General features: G+C 40.7%; 1 protein-coding gene across 1 annotated transcript; it reads right to left on the bottom strand.

The window, feature by feature from the left end:
* Positions 1–12,874: 12,874 nt before the first annotated feature.
* On the bottom strand, positions 12,875–16,233 carry fzd10 (frizzled class receptor 10). Its single transcript, XM_084360503.1, has one exon. It carries the CDS (start codon positions 15,327–15,329, stop codon positions 13,578–13,580), a length of 1,752 nt encoding a protein of 583 aa, XP_084216629.1. The 5' UTR covers positions 15,330–16,233; the 3' UTR covers positions 12,875–13,577.
* Positions 16,234–17,783: the final 1,550 nt, after the last annotated feature.

Here is a 17,783-nt window from a genome sequence, read left to right as displayed (position 1 = left end):
TGATCAAACAGGGAGCTAAATTTAGTCCTTCATTTCCATGTCAGCCATTCTCGCTTATGATACACTATAATATGAACATTCATAAGCATGCGGTGCAGGTGTTGTGCAGTAAATATGTGCACACATAGTTTGCATGCTTTTGTGCAACACCCATTACCACAGAGCGCGATGGCATGCCTTTGGCTTGGGCCTGTCTTGTACTTATGACAGCTGTTTCGTGGACTACAATCAGGTTTTTTTTATTTGGCCATGTAAATCCTAGTCATGCTCACATCTGTTCTTAAAGTCTTTGACATGTACAATGAAATAAATCTTTTTGAAACTTTCCTAAACCATGACAACTAAAAATACAAGTGCTTTTTATTCAAGTGTTGACAAGTTTAGGAACATAAACAAAACTCGAGCAGCCAGAACTCCCACATCAAAAGCTCAGGAAATAAATGTGACTATGAGAAAAAACCCGGTCTAAACTCCAGAAAGTCACTTTGTAAACAAAGGCTGCAGAGGGGCAACAGTGCTTTAGTCGGTTTGTCATACTGCAATCACAGATTGGCTCTTTAAGTGGGCCGTTATTTTCCACTCAGGCCAGATAAGTGGGTCCTGACCCCTTCTCTGTGCAGATTAGCTGCTGCTGCCATCACTCCCATTACTATTATCAGGACCAGACAATCTGGCCTGCCACCAGCATCCAGGAAACCAAGATTCTTTTAGCCATGCTTAAAGCTTGATTACTCAAAGGAACACATGCACTGGTATCAGATACGGTTGCAAAACCCAACAATAAAGTCATTTATCATCTCCTCAACTGTTCCTCGATACTTATCCCAAATTGCTTCCAGTCTTGTCACTGCATAAAGCAAGCTGAGAGCAAAATGAGACATTGTCTTGGACTGCTGTAGAGCAACACATGTTCTGTGTTGTGCATGCCCACTCAAATAAACTTGATGCCCAAAGAAAAAAGAAAATCTCTGCAAGGATTCTGGCCATGCTGAAGTGAACTTGGCCCAAAACCTGAGCAGAATAAACATGAGCAAGCTGACAAACAATGTAGTTGTGTTGCTTTGTATTTTACCACTATGTAAAAGTGAGATTTTGAATTGCAAATCCTGACAGTGTGGATACCAAGTAGCTGAACGCCACAGCTGATTATGGGCAAACCAAATGCAAAAAAAGACACAGTTCGACTTTTTTTGGTTTACTTCTTCCTGCTGTCATCATGTGTTCGTAGTAAAAATATATTAACTGAAGTGGAGAAGTGGGGTAAATACTACTGACAAATATTCTTATTCACTTTCCTGCCGAGAGTTCAATCAGAGGTTTGCAATTTGTTATTTTCCACATGGCTGATGGACTCTTGATTCATTCACCTGCGACTGGCGAACAGTCTCTTTTTGTTCTTTTAAGAGCTCTGGTCGGTGCAATAGTTCCCAACTCTTACCAACCTCAGTTAGATAAAGGATTGATAAGTCAGGCAGACTAGACTAAGGCCCCATTCAGACAGAATCCGGCGAATCAGGTAGAAAGTTGATGCTGTGTTGGTGTGGACCACAGGGGGTACTCCAACTTTGGAGTACTGCATGAATGCCCGAAAACACAGTGAATGGAGTGTAATGTAATGTTGTACACCAGTTTAAAACACACTGTAATGATAGGCCTCGCATCCTGGTTGTTTATTGAAAGCAAATGCGTTTTTTCATCTGTTGATGCGGCCAGTTTCTTTAGGATGTATGCTGAATCCTACTATGGCAAAGGCATGACCCACCGATCACAGTCTGGGGAGAACAGGTCAGTCGTAGGCGTACTAACAGTATGGCTGAATGCCTCACATCCAAGTTGTTTACTGTTATTTTGGTCATTTTGCTGACAAGGGGGGTGGCATCCCCCCATCATCTCCCCTCAAATTGCCTATTGGACAGAAACAGGCTAACTGTTTCCCTCTGTTTCCTGTCTTTATGCTAAGCTAAGCCACCCACTTGTGGGCTACAACGACATTACTGTACAGGAAAGAGGGTGTGTTGATCTCCTCATCCAGAAATGGATTCTCGGATAGAAAGCATAAAACACATGTCCCCAAATGTCAAATTGTTCCCTCAAACTAAATTTTAACTACCCAACTCTTAAAATAGTTCAATAGCTCAAACGTCTGCCAGTTGCAACAGTAGAATACACTTACACATTAATGTATCAGTAATACTAATGCAATAATATAGTATAAAATAATATACCACTCACAATGGCCATGAGGTTTAACATTGTAGTATTGCTACTTGTACTTCAGTAAAGGATCTGAATACTTCTTCCACCACTTATTGCTTTCCAAATGTCCATCAGCAAGATGTGGTAAAAAAGGTTCTTCTGGGTTTCAGATCTTAATGGCAACTTTGAGGAACATTTCACCCACAAATCAGAAAATATATACATGTAGAATATAGAACTATTTTCATTGTACCAAACTACACCAACCAACTGCATCACTGTGCAAAAAGAAGCATGCTGCTACTCATGGACAAGAGGCTCATGCTCACGGGAGCGTGGGATGTAAATGTCCTCCTCAGCTGAACTGTAGGCCTAACATTAGCTAGTTTAGTTAGCTTAGTTAGTTAACCTCTTGTTCATGAGTAGATGCAATCTTCTTTGTCATGATTATACAGAAGTTCCAACACAAACTGCTCACAACAAGGTCTGTGGATTGTCTTGAGTAACCGGGTCATGATTTCCAGAGAGACATTGCTCTAGTCTAGTGCATCTAGTGCTATCTAATTCCATTGTATTGGAGAGAAGACTGACGTCTCTAAGGCTGATATCTCAAAAACCCATCGACTCACTCCAAAAACATCTAGATGGATAAAAAGATTAATAAAATCATTGATTTTGGGGGGAACCGTCCCCATTAGACTGCTAATGTTAACTCAAGCAACACACTTAATCTCGAGCTTGATTATGGCTTTTTATAAGCTAAGTAAATCACATATAAGAAGTAACTATTGATTTCATTATTGGATAATTAGAAAAAGAAGTGGTTAGAATGCATCGAAAAAATTCTGGTCACCAAGTTGCGAGCCCACAATTACGTGTTGATGTAAGTCTTTTTAGCATGTGTGTTAGGTGTGAGATTTATAGTTAAGTTATGTTACTAAGTCATTATTAAATGGATGGTGGTAGTAGTAGTGCTATTATGTGTCTCTGTGTCTTGAGTTTATGTAAAAATAGTCAAATCTCTGCTTAAAGTATATTCAGCCAGCAGGACCAGGATGTTTTCTCCAAGTTTATGTGAGAGATGATCGTGTAGCTTCCTTTCATGTTCTCCCCCTCTGTGCCATCTTTCATTGTTAAGTTTGCTGAGAGCGTCTTTGAACCACAGGCATTTTCTCCCAGCGGTGCTCATGAGCCCTGCCAGATCCATCATCATCCCTCTCCCTCTGTCTATCCCTCTATAGCAGCTATACCGTCTGTAATGTCACACACAGAAATATATACACATGTAGACAGTCTCCTGTTGTGGCTCTCCCCGGCTCGCTCCACTCCACCATCAATCCTGTCACTGCCTACATCAAATTTTCTAAAAAACGCCACTTATACGACAAACAGAAGCACACATATACATGCAGTTGCGTACACTTAACATGAATCTCATCAATTATCAGAAGCATATTGAATTTTCGAAGACACATCATCAACACAAACAGCCTGTATATGTGTGGGGGTGTGTATATGAGAGTGTCCACTGAAGAAAAGAAAGCTGCCCCTGTGATTCAGCTGTGTTTTAAAATGATCAGAGCTCTTTGCAGTGTGGATTAGGAAGGTGGCAGATTAGAGTCTGCTGCTAAATCACCATGGTGAAACCTTGCTTCCAGCTGACACCAGACGATTCACATCCCTCTAACCACACAATCTCTCGCCTTCTCAGTCACGTTGCAGAGCATGGGTACCGGCGCTCCTTGCACTACTTCTTCCTTACATCTGACAGTGTTGTGTTGAATGTTGCATCTCGTCATCGTGATGGCAGATAACGTGAGCATTACGTTCTACTTGCTGTTGTTGACAAAAAAAATGAATAGTTTGCCATTTTTGGAAATGAGCTCATTCCCTTTCTTGCAGAATAGGATGAGAAGAGCGATACTACTCTGACATTTGTACACTAACTATACAACCAGCAGCCGGTCATCTTAGCTTTGCAGTATTGCTACATATAGAACGCTTACGCTAACATTTTTTAAATGGGTTAAATACTTGAAATAAGGTCTGTGGCTTCATGCTTTGTTTTACGACACGATATCTGTCAGTAAATACCCTATGTATGAATGAAAAATGTATTATGTGTCCTTGAAATGGCGATTGCTAACAAGTAGCTAAACGAGACCAGAGGTTGTCAGTGACATTAAACGTCATCACACCGAACATTGACACCCATCTACGCACTAGTCTGTCTTCACATGAGGACTTTGGTGGCAAACTTGTATACTGATCAAGTTATAGTTAAGTGTGAATAGCCACTATTCTCAAACTGTGGTACGAGCTCCATCTAGTGGTACATGGAGTAATCCCAGATATGTTTCAAAATGAAATTATTTCAAAAACATACATTTCTATTATCAACATACTGCAGAATTTTGAATTCCAATACTTCAACTGAAATGTTATTTGAAATAAATGTTGTCTTTCCTGTAATGTTTTTGTTTCAGCCCTCAGTGCGGATGCGTCAAATTAGTTACAAGCTTAAGTCAAACTGTGGTTGCAAGATGGACTGAGCATGAGTGCTAGCGTCTAACGTTACTTAAACAGCACCGCTGAAGTGTCCAAAGCACCTGCTAGCATTAGCAGAAAATGCCACAAAACAGTAAGCTAAAAAGAGTAAGGCTATGCTACTGTATTTTAACGTGGGTCACAGGTTGCACTTGGAGAGTCTAATATTTTGAGGTGGTACATGGTGTAAAAAGTTTGACAAACTCTGGCGTATATTGTATTGGGAAGCTAGTGACGGCGACACTGAAGTCATGTGACTGCGTGTAGTTCGTTTATAGCCCAGCATCAGCTTTTTACTTCTGGCGATTCCATTTACACTTAAAAAATCATGAAAATGGTGTTTACTACAGAGCTTATTTTCTGCAATAACCCACATTTCCCCAGGCTTTTTGTTGAGGGAACCAGCATGATGTTAACTTCAAAAATACGTCATCCCTGCAGCACTATAGCATCCAAACAGCTAGCCTGGCTCTGTCTTAAAGGGGCTCTGTGTAACTCCTGTGTTGTGCTGGAAGCAGGTTGTTGGTTTATGTCAACGGAACCCATTTCTAAACTCACGTTAGCTACTGTTGCTCTCTGTTAGCGGAGGGGCACTGAGAGGAGGCACTGGAGAACATACACAAAGTCACATACTTTGTACTGTCACAGAAAATCCGACCCAAGCCCTTCACAAAGAGATCCACAGTCCAGCAGCATTAAACAACTTCAACAAATCATTCACAGGTTTGTGTATTCAACCGAGGGAGATGGGGAAGATCTCACTTTTCACGTCACGTTACAATCTGCTCACATATGGCCGATAAAAAGTGAAAAGTAGAGCCCCTTTAAAGTAACAAAATCCTGATTTTAGAGGTTACCTTGAGAGGCAGATGGATTTGTCAGATCACATCACACATCGCATTTGACCTCCATCAAATCCATCTTACCAGGCTTCAAGCTATGCACTTGTGGCAGTTTAATATTTAAAAGTGGTATTGATCATCTCATCCAACTCTCAGCAAGAAGGTGAATGATCATTTCCCAAAATGTTGAACTATTGGTTTGGGGATTAATGCCTTTGTTCTTTATAGTTACTTCTCCAGCCTCTGTTTACAGTTTTGTCTGGCAGTGGAATAGAAAAAAAACCATTAAGGTTAAATTGAAAGAGATGATGATGATGCAGCCTAAGCTACGGTTGCATTTTAATGAGATTTTGTGGTCTGATGTCTACTCTTTAAAATCGTCTTGCCTCTGGTTATCTGATGCCAATATGTTTCACAGTACACACTGTGTTTATTAAGGGATCTAAATGATTTCTGAGGAAGTATCTTTGATGAGTATCTGCCAGCTATCCGCTGTTGTTCTCATCCCTCATACACGAGGTGTGCCAGCAATCAGTTTGCATGCTTTCACATGCACCGAGTTAAACAAACACAAACAAAAAAAAGAGAGAGAGAGAAAGTATGGGAGGAGCCTTACATAAAAAAGAACAATGCATGAAAAGTAGCAGGAGTCGCCATGCGCGGTCTGTCTGATGTTGCATTCAGTCGAACTAGTCCTGTGAGGAAGTGCGTCGCTGTCCTGCTTGTATGCAGGGGGAGTGTCTGTTTGCACAGGTCTCTGTCAGTTAACACTAATCCGCCTGATCTCCACCTCAAAGTCACTCACTTCTCCACATGCAAATAAACATATTCAGTCCTCTTTCAAACCAAAGCCACTATCAAACACTTGTTTGATCAGCAGAGGGCCTGCGAGGCAGTTCATTATGCATTTGAAAAAGTGCCCTGCCCCCGCCTCGCAGGCAGAGAACTCATTGTTGCCAGGTTTTTATGTAATTACTCTCACCTTCAGCAGTGGCTGGGAACAAATGCTTCCATAGCAGACTGAGGTGTGTGTGTGTGTGTGTGTCTGTGAGCTGTTAGCGCTTGTTACTGCAGATTGGGCACATATAATGTACTCTTACATTGCCCTAGATTCTTTGCTACATAGATCGATTCAGAACATGAAGCCCACCCACATCTCCTTCAACCATAATCCTCAGAACTCGGGCTTTATGTAGCAGAAGAACTTGAGGGATGAAAGAGTGCTTTCACTGCATTCTCTGATATCACTTTGGTCTTCAAAACTTGCAGCTCTCTCTGTAAAGTTTGTTCATCAATAACCCTTTTATTCCATGTTACTTCTTCAGCTTCAACAAAGCTGTTTCAGTTGTCATGATGCACCAGCGATTTTTCATCTCTGCTATACAGCCAAAGGAGGCAGAGCTCTCCAAAAGGCGACAGATTTACATTTAGAGCAGCTGTCTAATAAGAGGAACGAGTGCCAAGAATCAGTATGGTGTAGCGCATTAGGAGCATACATGTTGGAAGAAACCCACCCATCCCCGAGCACAAGCCAAATTCCTTTGTGTGTATGTTGTGTGTGTCATGTATGAGTCTATGACATTGAGAGGCTAAGCACTGCTTTCCAAACAGACAGGCCTGAACTAGTAAACAGGTGCTGCTGGAGCAGCTGAGGATGAGGACATGGGGCGTCTCCACAAAGCCTGATCAAAGAGGAGCTGCCTCAGCCGCCAGTCATCCCTGCAACTTGATTTATGTCACTGTGTCAAAGAACTTTATGACTGCTTGCAACAGCAGCAGACAAAGTAAAGGTACACAGGTTCCTCCACAGCCTCAGAAACAATAACACGGCACGGAGAAAAGGGTGGAGTCATTTATTGTTATTGAAGAATAGCTTTACGGTTTCGATGAGTGATCAGATCAGCCTTTGACATGCAGACAAGGCTTAATTGTTATGTCATTTTAACTTCATGTTCGGCTCCACAAAGACACTCAACATCAGCTCAGTTTCTGAGTGTGAAAAGCTGAAAGTCCTGGCTCGCTGGCACATCAGTCGCATTAAATTAAATCAAGTGATTATCAACGGTCTGATGCCGTTTCAACAACACTGATCTCCTTTTTTGCCAAAACATCATAGGGAAACACAGACTCAGCTTTCTCCTGCACAGCATAGCAGAGGGACTGAGAGACAGGAAGTAGAAGGGTGTGGGGTGACGGCATTCGTCCCGGTGGAGTTTATGAATATGTGTGTCTGAGATTCATCAGCCTTAGTCACATGGTTGTGGCGGGATTCCCCCACTTTGCCAGTTAAACATGCCATCACACAGAACAAAACTTGATCAGCAACAGAAGACCAAAGATGTATCACTCTGCTGCCAGACACGCCTGGCTGGATAACCTGTGATCAGATGAAATAAGATCTATACTTTTAAAGGCCTAAATCCAGTAATACATACAGTTCAGTTTGATTTTCAAAAAAAATAAAATAAATAAATAACTTTCTTGCTAGAAATACTTTGCCCTTGCTCTGAGCGGGATTTTTCCCTTTGAAGAGAGGAGAAGAAGAGAAGTGAAGGCTGCTTGGCTGAAGAAGCCCTGGAGGGGGGTGGTAACTGTCATTTATATTTACAGCCTTCCCACACACCTCAGGGGCTGTTATCCAGGTGGCCTCTGTTGAAGCTCTCAGAAGCACTCACACCTTTTTCGCAACTTGGAGTATCAATAGACAGTGGCTGACTTTGATTCAGCCACATAAAGGTTGTGAGTCATGTGCTTTTGACTGTTAAAACGGGTTGGGTTGACGCTGGAACTTGAATGCCCTCCGGGAAAAAGCATTACTACACTTCTGAAACTTTATTAGACCAGAGAGGACTCTCTGCCATAGGTTTTAACTCTCAGAAAGGATTTGAAAGTGAGGCCGATAAAGGCAGAAAAGGGCTTGTACTCCAAAACTGAACCTTTTTTTTTTTCACATACTAAAAAGGATCATTTCATACTTATGCTTACTAATCTATCACTATTCCTGCATGTGATTAGTGTTGTAAAAAGTAACCAAAAGTTACACTTGAGTCAGATATGGTGTTAAATATATCACTTTGGTAAAAGTGAAAGACACTCATACGAATAGTGCTCGAGTAAAAGTCTTTAAGTATCTGATAATAAATGTACTTCAGTGTCACAAGTAAAAGTAAATCATACATTTATTTACATGTTTGTATACTAGAGATAAGATAAGATAATAAGATAACTTCCTGGAGAAAGATGGTTGATTGTTGAATCACATCCTCAGATTGTCAAATACTGACACTTTGGGTAAGAGTCCAACCTTGGCTGTCAACAGGAGTCACAGTTTATTTCCTGTAAACCAGGCCGGCCAAAGTGGGGTCTGAAAAAAACAACTCAATCATAATTTATCATTTTTCATAATCTGAATATGCCTGGCAGAGGGACGCTTTGTACAGGGAGTCAGTCAATTAAAGGGTAACTCTACTGATTTTACACATTAAGGTGTGTTCACAGTTTTTTGGGGATTTCTTCAATATGTTTGAAAAAGTAATACAAAGCCTTCTGTGGCTCCAAAGGAAGCTGCATGTAATCTGATGAATTGCCTCCAGTGATGTCACTCAGTGGCTGAGTTGCATTATGGGTGATGTAGGTGCCTGGTTTTGAAAAGCAAAAAGAATGCGTAGAATAATAATAAAAAAGTCTCTCTGGTTCCGCTGTACTGATTTTGATGCATCTAACAGTGTTAAAGCACTGCAATGCTAAACCAGCGGACTGCTTTTCAAAACCTGGAGCCCATATTACCCACAATGCAACGTAGTCAGTGAGCGACATCACTGGAGGCAATTTATCAGATTACATGCAGCTTCCTCTGGAGCCACAAAAGACTTTATACTACTTTTTCACACATGCGGTAGTACCTCACAAGACCTGGGAAATTGGTAGAGTTACCCTTTGAGGGATATTAGGATCTTAAACCATTTTAAGTTTTAGGGTCTTATAGTAAATATATTTAAATTACAGAAGTATTATTTTTGCATCAAATGTACTTATGTATAAAGGGACAAGTAAAAGTAAAATTACACATATATTTACATGTATGTTCATATTGCTCAACTGATCCTGGCCAATTATCTGATTTGATTTTCAGTATTTTTCTGTTTATCAGCATTCTTTTGTTTTTTGTTTGTTTGTCCAACTGCCGATAAAAAAAACCCCCCAAAACCTTAATTTTAAATTGTACTACTTTGGCTCTGATGCAGCATGCAATCTGAAAAGTAAGTAGTGGCAATAAAGGTAGTGGAGCTAAAACTGTGTTGTAAAAAAATACCCCCCAAAAAATCAAACTTGAGTAAAAGTAAAGATATGTTAAAATATTAGTATCTGATAAAGACAATGTACTCAAATATCAAAAATACAAGTCCAAGTAAAAGTATGTATGTACTATGTATGTATATATTGTATACTATAGGTTGAGCCATTATTAGATCAAGATATTCAGCATTTTTCTGATTATTGGAATCTGTGTTTTTTTTTATCCACTTGCAGATAAATCAATTCTAGAATGTGCTACTTTTTCCCTGTAACAAAACTTATAGTTTCTATAGTAACTAAAGTTGAAAAAACTACATAATTTTGCCTTCAATATGCAGTGGAGTGGAAGTATGAAGTAGCTGAAAATGGAAATAATCAAGTAAAGTACTGCTACCTCAGAATTGTACTTCGGCACAATACTTGAGTAAATGTTGTTAGTTACATTACATTATAGAGTAAACAAGATTTGCCTCCAAAATGTAATGGAGTGTAAGAATAAAGTAACAGAAAATGGTAACACTCAAGTAGAGATAACTACCTCAGAATTGCACTCAAGAACGGTACTTAAGTAAATGTACTTAGTTACATTCCATCACTGCATGTGTTTCTGTCCTAAATGGTTGAGATACTGTACTTGTGAATTACTTTTAAGTATCCATGTTGTCCTGTTGCTCTGACAGCTCTGTGCTGCTTACAGTCAAGACCAGACTTGTTGCTCTCGAAGTGTGTACCTGAAAACTGTTGACAGTGTAAGGATCATTTAACACCAAACATCTCAGGACACCACACAATGCATTCAGTCTGTTCATGCTAGAAAAAAAAGCCGCTTCAGTCAATATGTAACGACTTCAAATCCAGGCCAGATGTGTCTTTAGAAATGCCACCATGCCCCACTGATAAGATGAGAAGAGATGATTGATATTCTGTATTTTTGGGTTTGCAGCCGATCCTCTTCTTAATGTCTAACCCTTCAAACGGTCTAATCCTGTCCTGAATGAGAGCTGGATTATTGTATAACCACTTCATTGATACACACACCGACACATGCAACACAGCAAGGAAGGGTGATAGAGGGGGGTAGAAGAAGAGACTGGACTAAAATAAAGTTGCATGAAGGCAGTGACAGGTTATCAGAACTCAGCCAGGACATTTAGTCAAATAAACCCAACCAACAAATGTTAATTTGTCCTTTCGATGACATCACCACCTTCAGTTTGAGCTGTATGACTATTGGCTTAAAAGTAGACTGACAGGAGTAACGGTTTCAAGATAGTAGTCAGATAGTACGTATTCTGTTTGCAAAATTGTAATCAAACCTGAAAAAACATTTTGATAATTTCGCAGGAATAAACTTTTAAGTGTTAAAATCACAAATTTAACATGGGATTTTACATTCAAAATTCAATACATCTAAAACTATTTGCACCACTGACTTTGTTGCCTTATTGTACTGGATGTAAACAGGAAATGGAAGACCACAGATGGACAACCCTATTACGCCACTTTTTGTTTTTGTTCATTCGTTTTGGGCGGACAATCACAAATGTCAAATTGTTTCTGAATAAAACATTTAAAAACAAGAATAGAGATGCTGATATTCAGTGATGGAATGTAACTAAGTAGATTTACTCAAGTTCTGTACTTAAGTCAATTTTGAGGTACTTTGAGTATTGCTTCCACTCCACTACATTTTGAAGGCAAATGTTATTCTTTTTACAGCACTACATTAATTTAATAACTTTAGTTTCTAGTGACTTTGCAGATTGCATGCTCCATCAGAGCCAAAGCACCACATTTTTAAATTAATTTATTTCATTGGCAGTCGGATCACAAAAGTACTGACTTGGATTATCAGAATGCTGAATATTGGATGTGAAAATCAGTCGACCCATATATATATATATATATATATATATATATATATATATATATATGAATGTAAATGCATGTATTTCACTCAAGTGAATCAGGTACTTTTTTCCAACACTGCTTTTACATTCATGCACAGGGACAGACACAAATGTCCCATTATTTCCTTATCAATATTTAAAAACAAAAGATAAAGATGCAGATATTATTTTCTTTCTCTGTTAACTTAAGCACCAAGATGTCAAAAATGGTTAGATTTTGGAGGCAAGAACTGTACATTTTACTCACTACATTTAGTTACTAGTTACTTTGCAGATTGCATGCCGCATTACAGCTAAATCAGCACATTTTCATGTTAATTTATTGGCAATTGGATTACAAAAATACTGATTCCAATAATCGTAAAAATGCTGAAAACGGCATTAGATAATTGGCCAAGGTGATAACTGGTCAACCCATAGTACTCAGTTTATACTGTACAGACATGTAGATATATGTATAATAGTTTAATCTTGATGCTTAAGTACATTTAATATCAGATACTTTAAGGCTTCCACTCAAGTACTATTCGTAGGGTTGACTAATATTTTAGCATATCTCTATCTTGACTATTGAGTACTTTTTACAACACTGCTTTTACATTTATTTTTTTATTTGCTTTAAGTCGTCAAACAGGACAAACAGGAAACAGGAAACAATGGGACTATTATCCCATTGCTTCCTTATGAACATTTAAAAACAAGAATAAAGATGCTGATATTACTGCTTCTGGTCACTTGACTTAAGCACCAACATGTCAAGCTTGGTTACACTTTTTTTGAGCTGATCTGAAATGCTCATAAAAACCAGTCAGTTATTTCTTTAGTAAAATGTCTCTTTTGTCACTTTTTGTCAATTATTCTGAAAGCCAAACATACTGTTAAAACCCAGCTCTGACATACCACCACATTCACAAATTAGGGTTAATGATTTAGATTTTTATGATGTATTAAAATGACTGTCTGCAGACAAACAGCGAGGGTGGAAAGCAGAAGTGCTGCAGCAATAAAAGAACAAGCTTCATGCGGCTGCATGAGGATGGAGGGAAGAACAACACAGTCGCAGCACACGATTGCAGCTTTACAAACATTTAAAACTAGAACGTTTTATTAATTTTTCTATAAAATCTGAAGTTTTTAGAAATATATACAAACGTTCCCTTGTGCTATAAAATAGCAAAAGACAAAAAAATGGAAAACTCAACTGTGTGTACAAATAACTTTTCAATAATGAGTGCTTGATTAATTTATGGCATGGATTTGCCTCACAATGGGCAGTTCTCAACAGCTGCTCTCACTCCAGTTCAAACATATATGACACTGCCTCAATTTCCATTAAAAAGCCTCCAAACACAACACTCATCTCTCTGACCATTCGCCTCCATTGTCTGTGGGGTCCTTTCATTGTCTGTAATCTGTCACTAACAGTACAAGTGTCTTTTTTGCCTGTAAGGAAAACATCTATTGCACATTATTCAAGTAACCCCATGGCACATCCAAATGGTTTATTCCACTCTTTTTGTCTCGGGAACAATACGATTTTTTTTCCTCAACCAAGTTCCTCAATAGGATAAGTGAATCCAGGAGTAGCAGATTTTTTTTCTCAAACAAAGGCAGCTCTTGTTGCATGAGATGGCTCAAGATACAAAAACCCCACATTTCATGGTCTTCAATGGAGTTTGCATAAATAAAACATAAACCTTGATTCTTTTGATGGCACTCTGATTACAAAGTCTCGTTTAGGTAAGGGCTTTACACGTATTTTTGGGTTTATACAAAGAGAGCCAGCTCATACGCATGTCGGAGGAGGCCGTGTAGGCTCATACTTAGTACTGTGCCCTTTGAGAGATGGGTGAGGTTTGATGTAAGGCCTGCTGCTGGTGAACACACTGGCAGCCTTCCCCCTCGTCCTCTTCTTCAGCTTCCTGCTGAACACATTCTGCCAAGACTGCAGCGTCTTTGAGGTCCAGATCCACATGCCGCTTGTGATGCCCACCACCAACAGCATGAAGATCTTCACCATGAAGATCTCAACAGCAGGGATGGACGTCTTCATGACGCACTCATCCGACTCCGGCCCGCTGCTGTCCACGCACTTCTGCTCCCCTGCCAGGATGTGCCAGTAGTCCATGTTGAGCCTCTCATAGAAGTAGCAGGCGATGACGCAGGTGGCGGGGACAGTGTAGAGCACAGAGAAGACTCCAATGCGAACCATCAGCTTCTCTAGCTTGTCTGTGTTCTCTCCCTCTGTTTTCATTATCTTCCGGATGTGGAAGAGGGCCACAAAGCCCGACAGCAGGAATGAAGTGCCGATAATCAGGTAGCAGGAGAGAGGAATGAGCACAAATCCTGTGAGAGCTTTGACGTCCATGCTGCCCACATAGCACACGCCCGTCAGCTCGTCCCCCGCCACCTTCCTCATCACCAGAATCATGATGGTCTTGACGGCGGGGATGGCCCACGCTGCCAGGTGGAAGTAGCTGCTGTTGGCTTCGATGGCCTCATGACCCCACTTTTTCCCTGCAGCCAGGAACCATGTGAGGGTCAGGATAACCCACCAGAGGGAGCTGGCCATGCCAAAATAATACAGGATGAGAAACACAATAGTGCAGCCGGTGCTCTCCAGACCCTCCTGGATAATATACTGGACCCCATTGTCTCTGTCACAGGCTATTCTGTCAGCCCCCACAAAGAGTCGGATGAGGTAGCCCACAGAGTAAACACAGTAGGACATGGAGAGGAAGATGATCGGCCTCTCAGGGTATTTGAATCTCTGCGGGTCTATGAGGAAAGTGAGCACGGTGAAGGCGCTGGAGACAAAGCAGAGGATGGACCAGATGGCCATCCACACCAGGGAGAACTGCTTGTCTCCCTGACTCCAGTACACATCCACTTTGGAGTAGCATTTGGGGGCACATGACTCACTTTTCTCTACAAAGTGGAACTTGCCAGGATTGCTACAGGTCTGCTTGCTGCCACTGTCCTTAAGGTGCAGGTCCTGCCCGCTCAGAGGCCGCTGTGGCCTGAAGTCAGGAGGCTGGGTGTGGGAGACTTTGGGAGGCTCGTCGGAGCCGTTGTTCGGCGCCTCCATGCAGAGGTTGTTCGGGTCGTTTTTGGTTGGCAGCCGGGAGCAGTCCAGAGAGTCAGGCCAGGGAAAGCTAAACTGCTCCAAGATAGGTGAACATTTCAGTTTGACCTGCTCACACATCACTCTGCATGCTGGGATTGGGTTGGAAACCTGCTCTGTGCACATGGGAGCATACAGCGAACACAGGAAAAATTTGAGATGACTGTGGCATCCAAACTGTATCAGCGTCGCAAACTCCTGCAGCTTTATCGCTGCCTCTTTTTGGTCGTCGTGGCCCATAAGATTTGGCATGCGAGTCATGTTGTAGCCAATGTCTTTACACTGGGGGATGTTGATCTGTTGACATCTCCCCTCTCCTGACCAGTCCGGGTCTATTGAGCTGATGGCTGATCCCCCACTGCTCCACAGAACCAGCAGCACGGAGATAAGGCTCAGTTCAATAGATGAACTCATTGTCTCCTCTTGATTTAAAGAAAAAATGAGCCAAATGTTCACCACTGCCGCAACACTCAGGTTTCTTTCATTAAAAAAAGTCAAACCTGGCTGCTCTTCCTCTGTCAGATAAATTGAAAAACTTACAGAACTACCTGCTGCAAGACCACCGGTTCCTCATTTTAGGTTTGGAGAGTTTAATAAAAACATAAATCCCGCAATGGTCCGAAAATGTTTCCTCGCTGGGAGCAGCGTGCGTTCAGGTCCATGCTTTCATGCGCTCAGTTAGTCTCTGAAGTGTTGGAGCTACTTGTTCAGCCTCTTGCGCGTCGCATATCAGTCTACCGAGAGTGGAACTGGAGGATCATGTGTTCCGATTTGTTCCCTTCATGTTTCCAAAAGACTCACTTGTCCGTCCGCACGTTTCATGTCACTTTTCGGGAGTATCTGTCTGTGCGATCAGCGCGATTTCAGTCCTTGTGCGACAAGTTGGAAAAAGAAACAGAAATAAATTCCCTCCGGTCCTTTTACGCGGCGGGGACGGCTGCTCACGGGGCACCGAAACAGTTGGTCAATCAGCGAAATATAAAGTTAAATAAATATCCTCGGTGATGGCAACAAATGTGTCCCAGAAATGCAGGATTATGCTCCTCCCGTCAGCAGCCAGTCGATGCGTTTGGTGGCAGCGCTCGTCTGAGCTGGTCGGAGCCTCCGTCCCGGTCTAACCTGCCAAAAGATCCGCCTTCAAAGACAGCTACTTTGCATAAGAAAGATGACACTGACACGCGGATTATTTTCAAATCGTGCGGAACAGCTTGTTCATTACAGCACTTTCAAAGGCTCACAGCGAACTTCCTTCTCTCTGTTTGTTTGTGCAGAGCCACAAACTTAAACTACAACAGGACAGAGACACGTTTTATGAGATAACCAAAATGTTGCGCAATGTGGCTCCCAGGCGCACCGGTCCACACAAGTCATGATTTCACTGCACATATGAGACGTATTTATTATGTCCCCCATTGTATTGCTTTTCCAAATGTTTGCAATCCGTTTTACCTCCTTCAAATAGCAGACAAATAAGGAAAAACAGAATATTTAAAGTTTTTATTTATTGCAATCCATGCTTTTTGTGCATTTTCTTTGCGTTTTGGACCAGTGCAACCTGCATGACAGACTTCATATATGTTATTACTTAAACTAAAAATAATGAGAGAATTCATATGAACGTTGGTTCAGTGTTGTCCCCTCTGCACAGACAGACAGGACTGGACATGCATGGACGCAGAAACAGAGATCATGCTTTTCTCCAGGAGCTGGAATAAGTACTTATTTAGGTAAAAGTAACGATATTTCACTGTTAAAATAAGTAAACACAAGCATACGCATCATAAAGGTATTATTCTTATTCTTTTATTAACATCTAAGCAGCATTTTAATCTTGCAGCTGAGGTGGAGCTGATTTTAACTGCATCATATGACAAAGAGAGTGTTTGTCAGTCTGTATGAACCTTAAAGATGTTGATAAAAGCAAGATTCATTTATGATAATGCGATAAATAAGATAGGGTCAGTGTGTTCTGTCTTCTTAAAGTGTAAAACTCAACAATGCGTTGCAGTCACATCCTGTCTTTTCCCATAAAGAAAGTGATCCAGTAAACAAATGAGAAGGTTCCATTGTTCTTACTAAATTGTTGACAGTCTTCTATTGCCAAGCTCAGAGGAGCTCACATCAATAATTCAGAATTTACTTGCCATGTCTCACAGTGACAATTTTAGTATTTTCATCACTTTGCCTGGTGTCCATTTCTCTAGTTGAGCCATAAATGAACCGTCACAGCAATGTCTTGAGTTTTGGCCCCGATTGACTTCATGTGATATTCACAGAACACAGAACTATCGGTGTCTAAGTGCTGTGTATGTTGTCCAATATGGGCCAATATGAAAACTGTTTTTATAGAGCGTAATGCAGAAAAGGATGCTTGTGTATTGAATTAGTTTACTGTTTCAGTGCACTGATGTCATTCTTAGACAATTTATTGTTAAACTGTAAAATATCCTGCTTCCATTATGGACCTATCTAAGTGTTTGATAATTTGATGCACACGTATATATATAAAAGATATTGGCCAATATATCCAATATATCACTTTAAAAAATGTTTTTATTACTCCCTTAGGTTGGTATCTGCATTGGCCCCACATTTCAAGTATCAGTCAGGCTCTACTTTAGATCAACTGGGAGTGATATCACTAATGCACCTGTAAACACACCCTTATATCTAGTTTAAAATCCTGGAAAGTTTAATCAGACACTTTAAGAGTTTGTTCATCTGGCCGGACAGACACATTACACTAATAATAGTTTAATTTTTTACATCTTAATAAGCTTCAATTTATTGGAGGGTGAACATTCTCCCTAAGATTATATTGTCCAACTCAGTGGAGGAAAAGGCACTAACAAGCTGCCCAACTGTTGC

This window comes from Pagrus pagrus (genome assembly GCF_965226575.1).
Source record: "Pagrus pagrus genome assembly, chromosome: 8".
In the NCBI taxonomy this organism is placed as follows: Eukaryota; Metazoa; Chordata; class Actinopteri; order Spariformes; family Sparidae; genus Pagrus; species Pagrus pagrus.
This window is presented reverse-complemented; position numbering and strand designations above follow the sequence as displayed.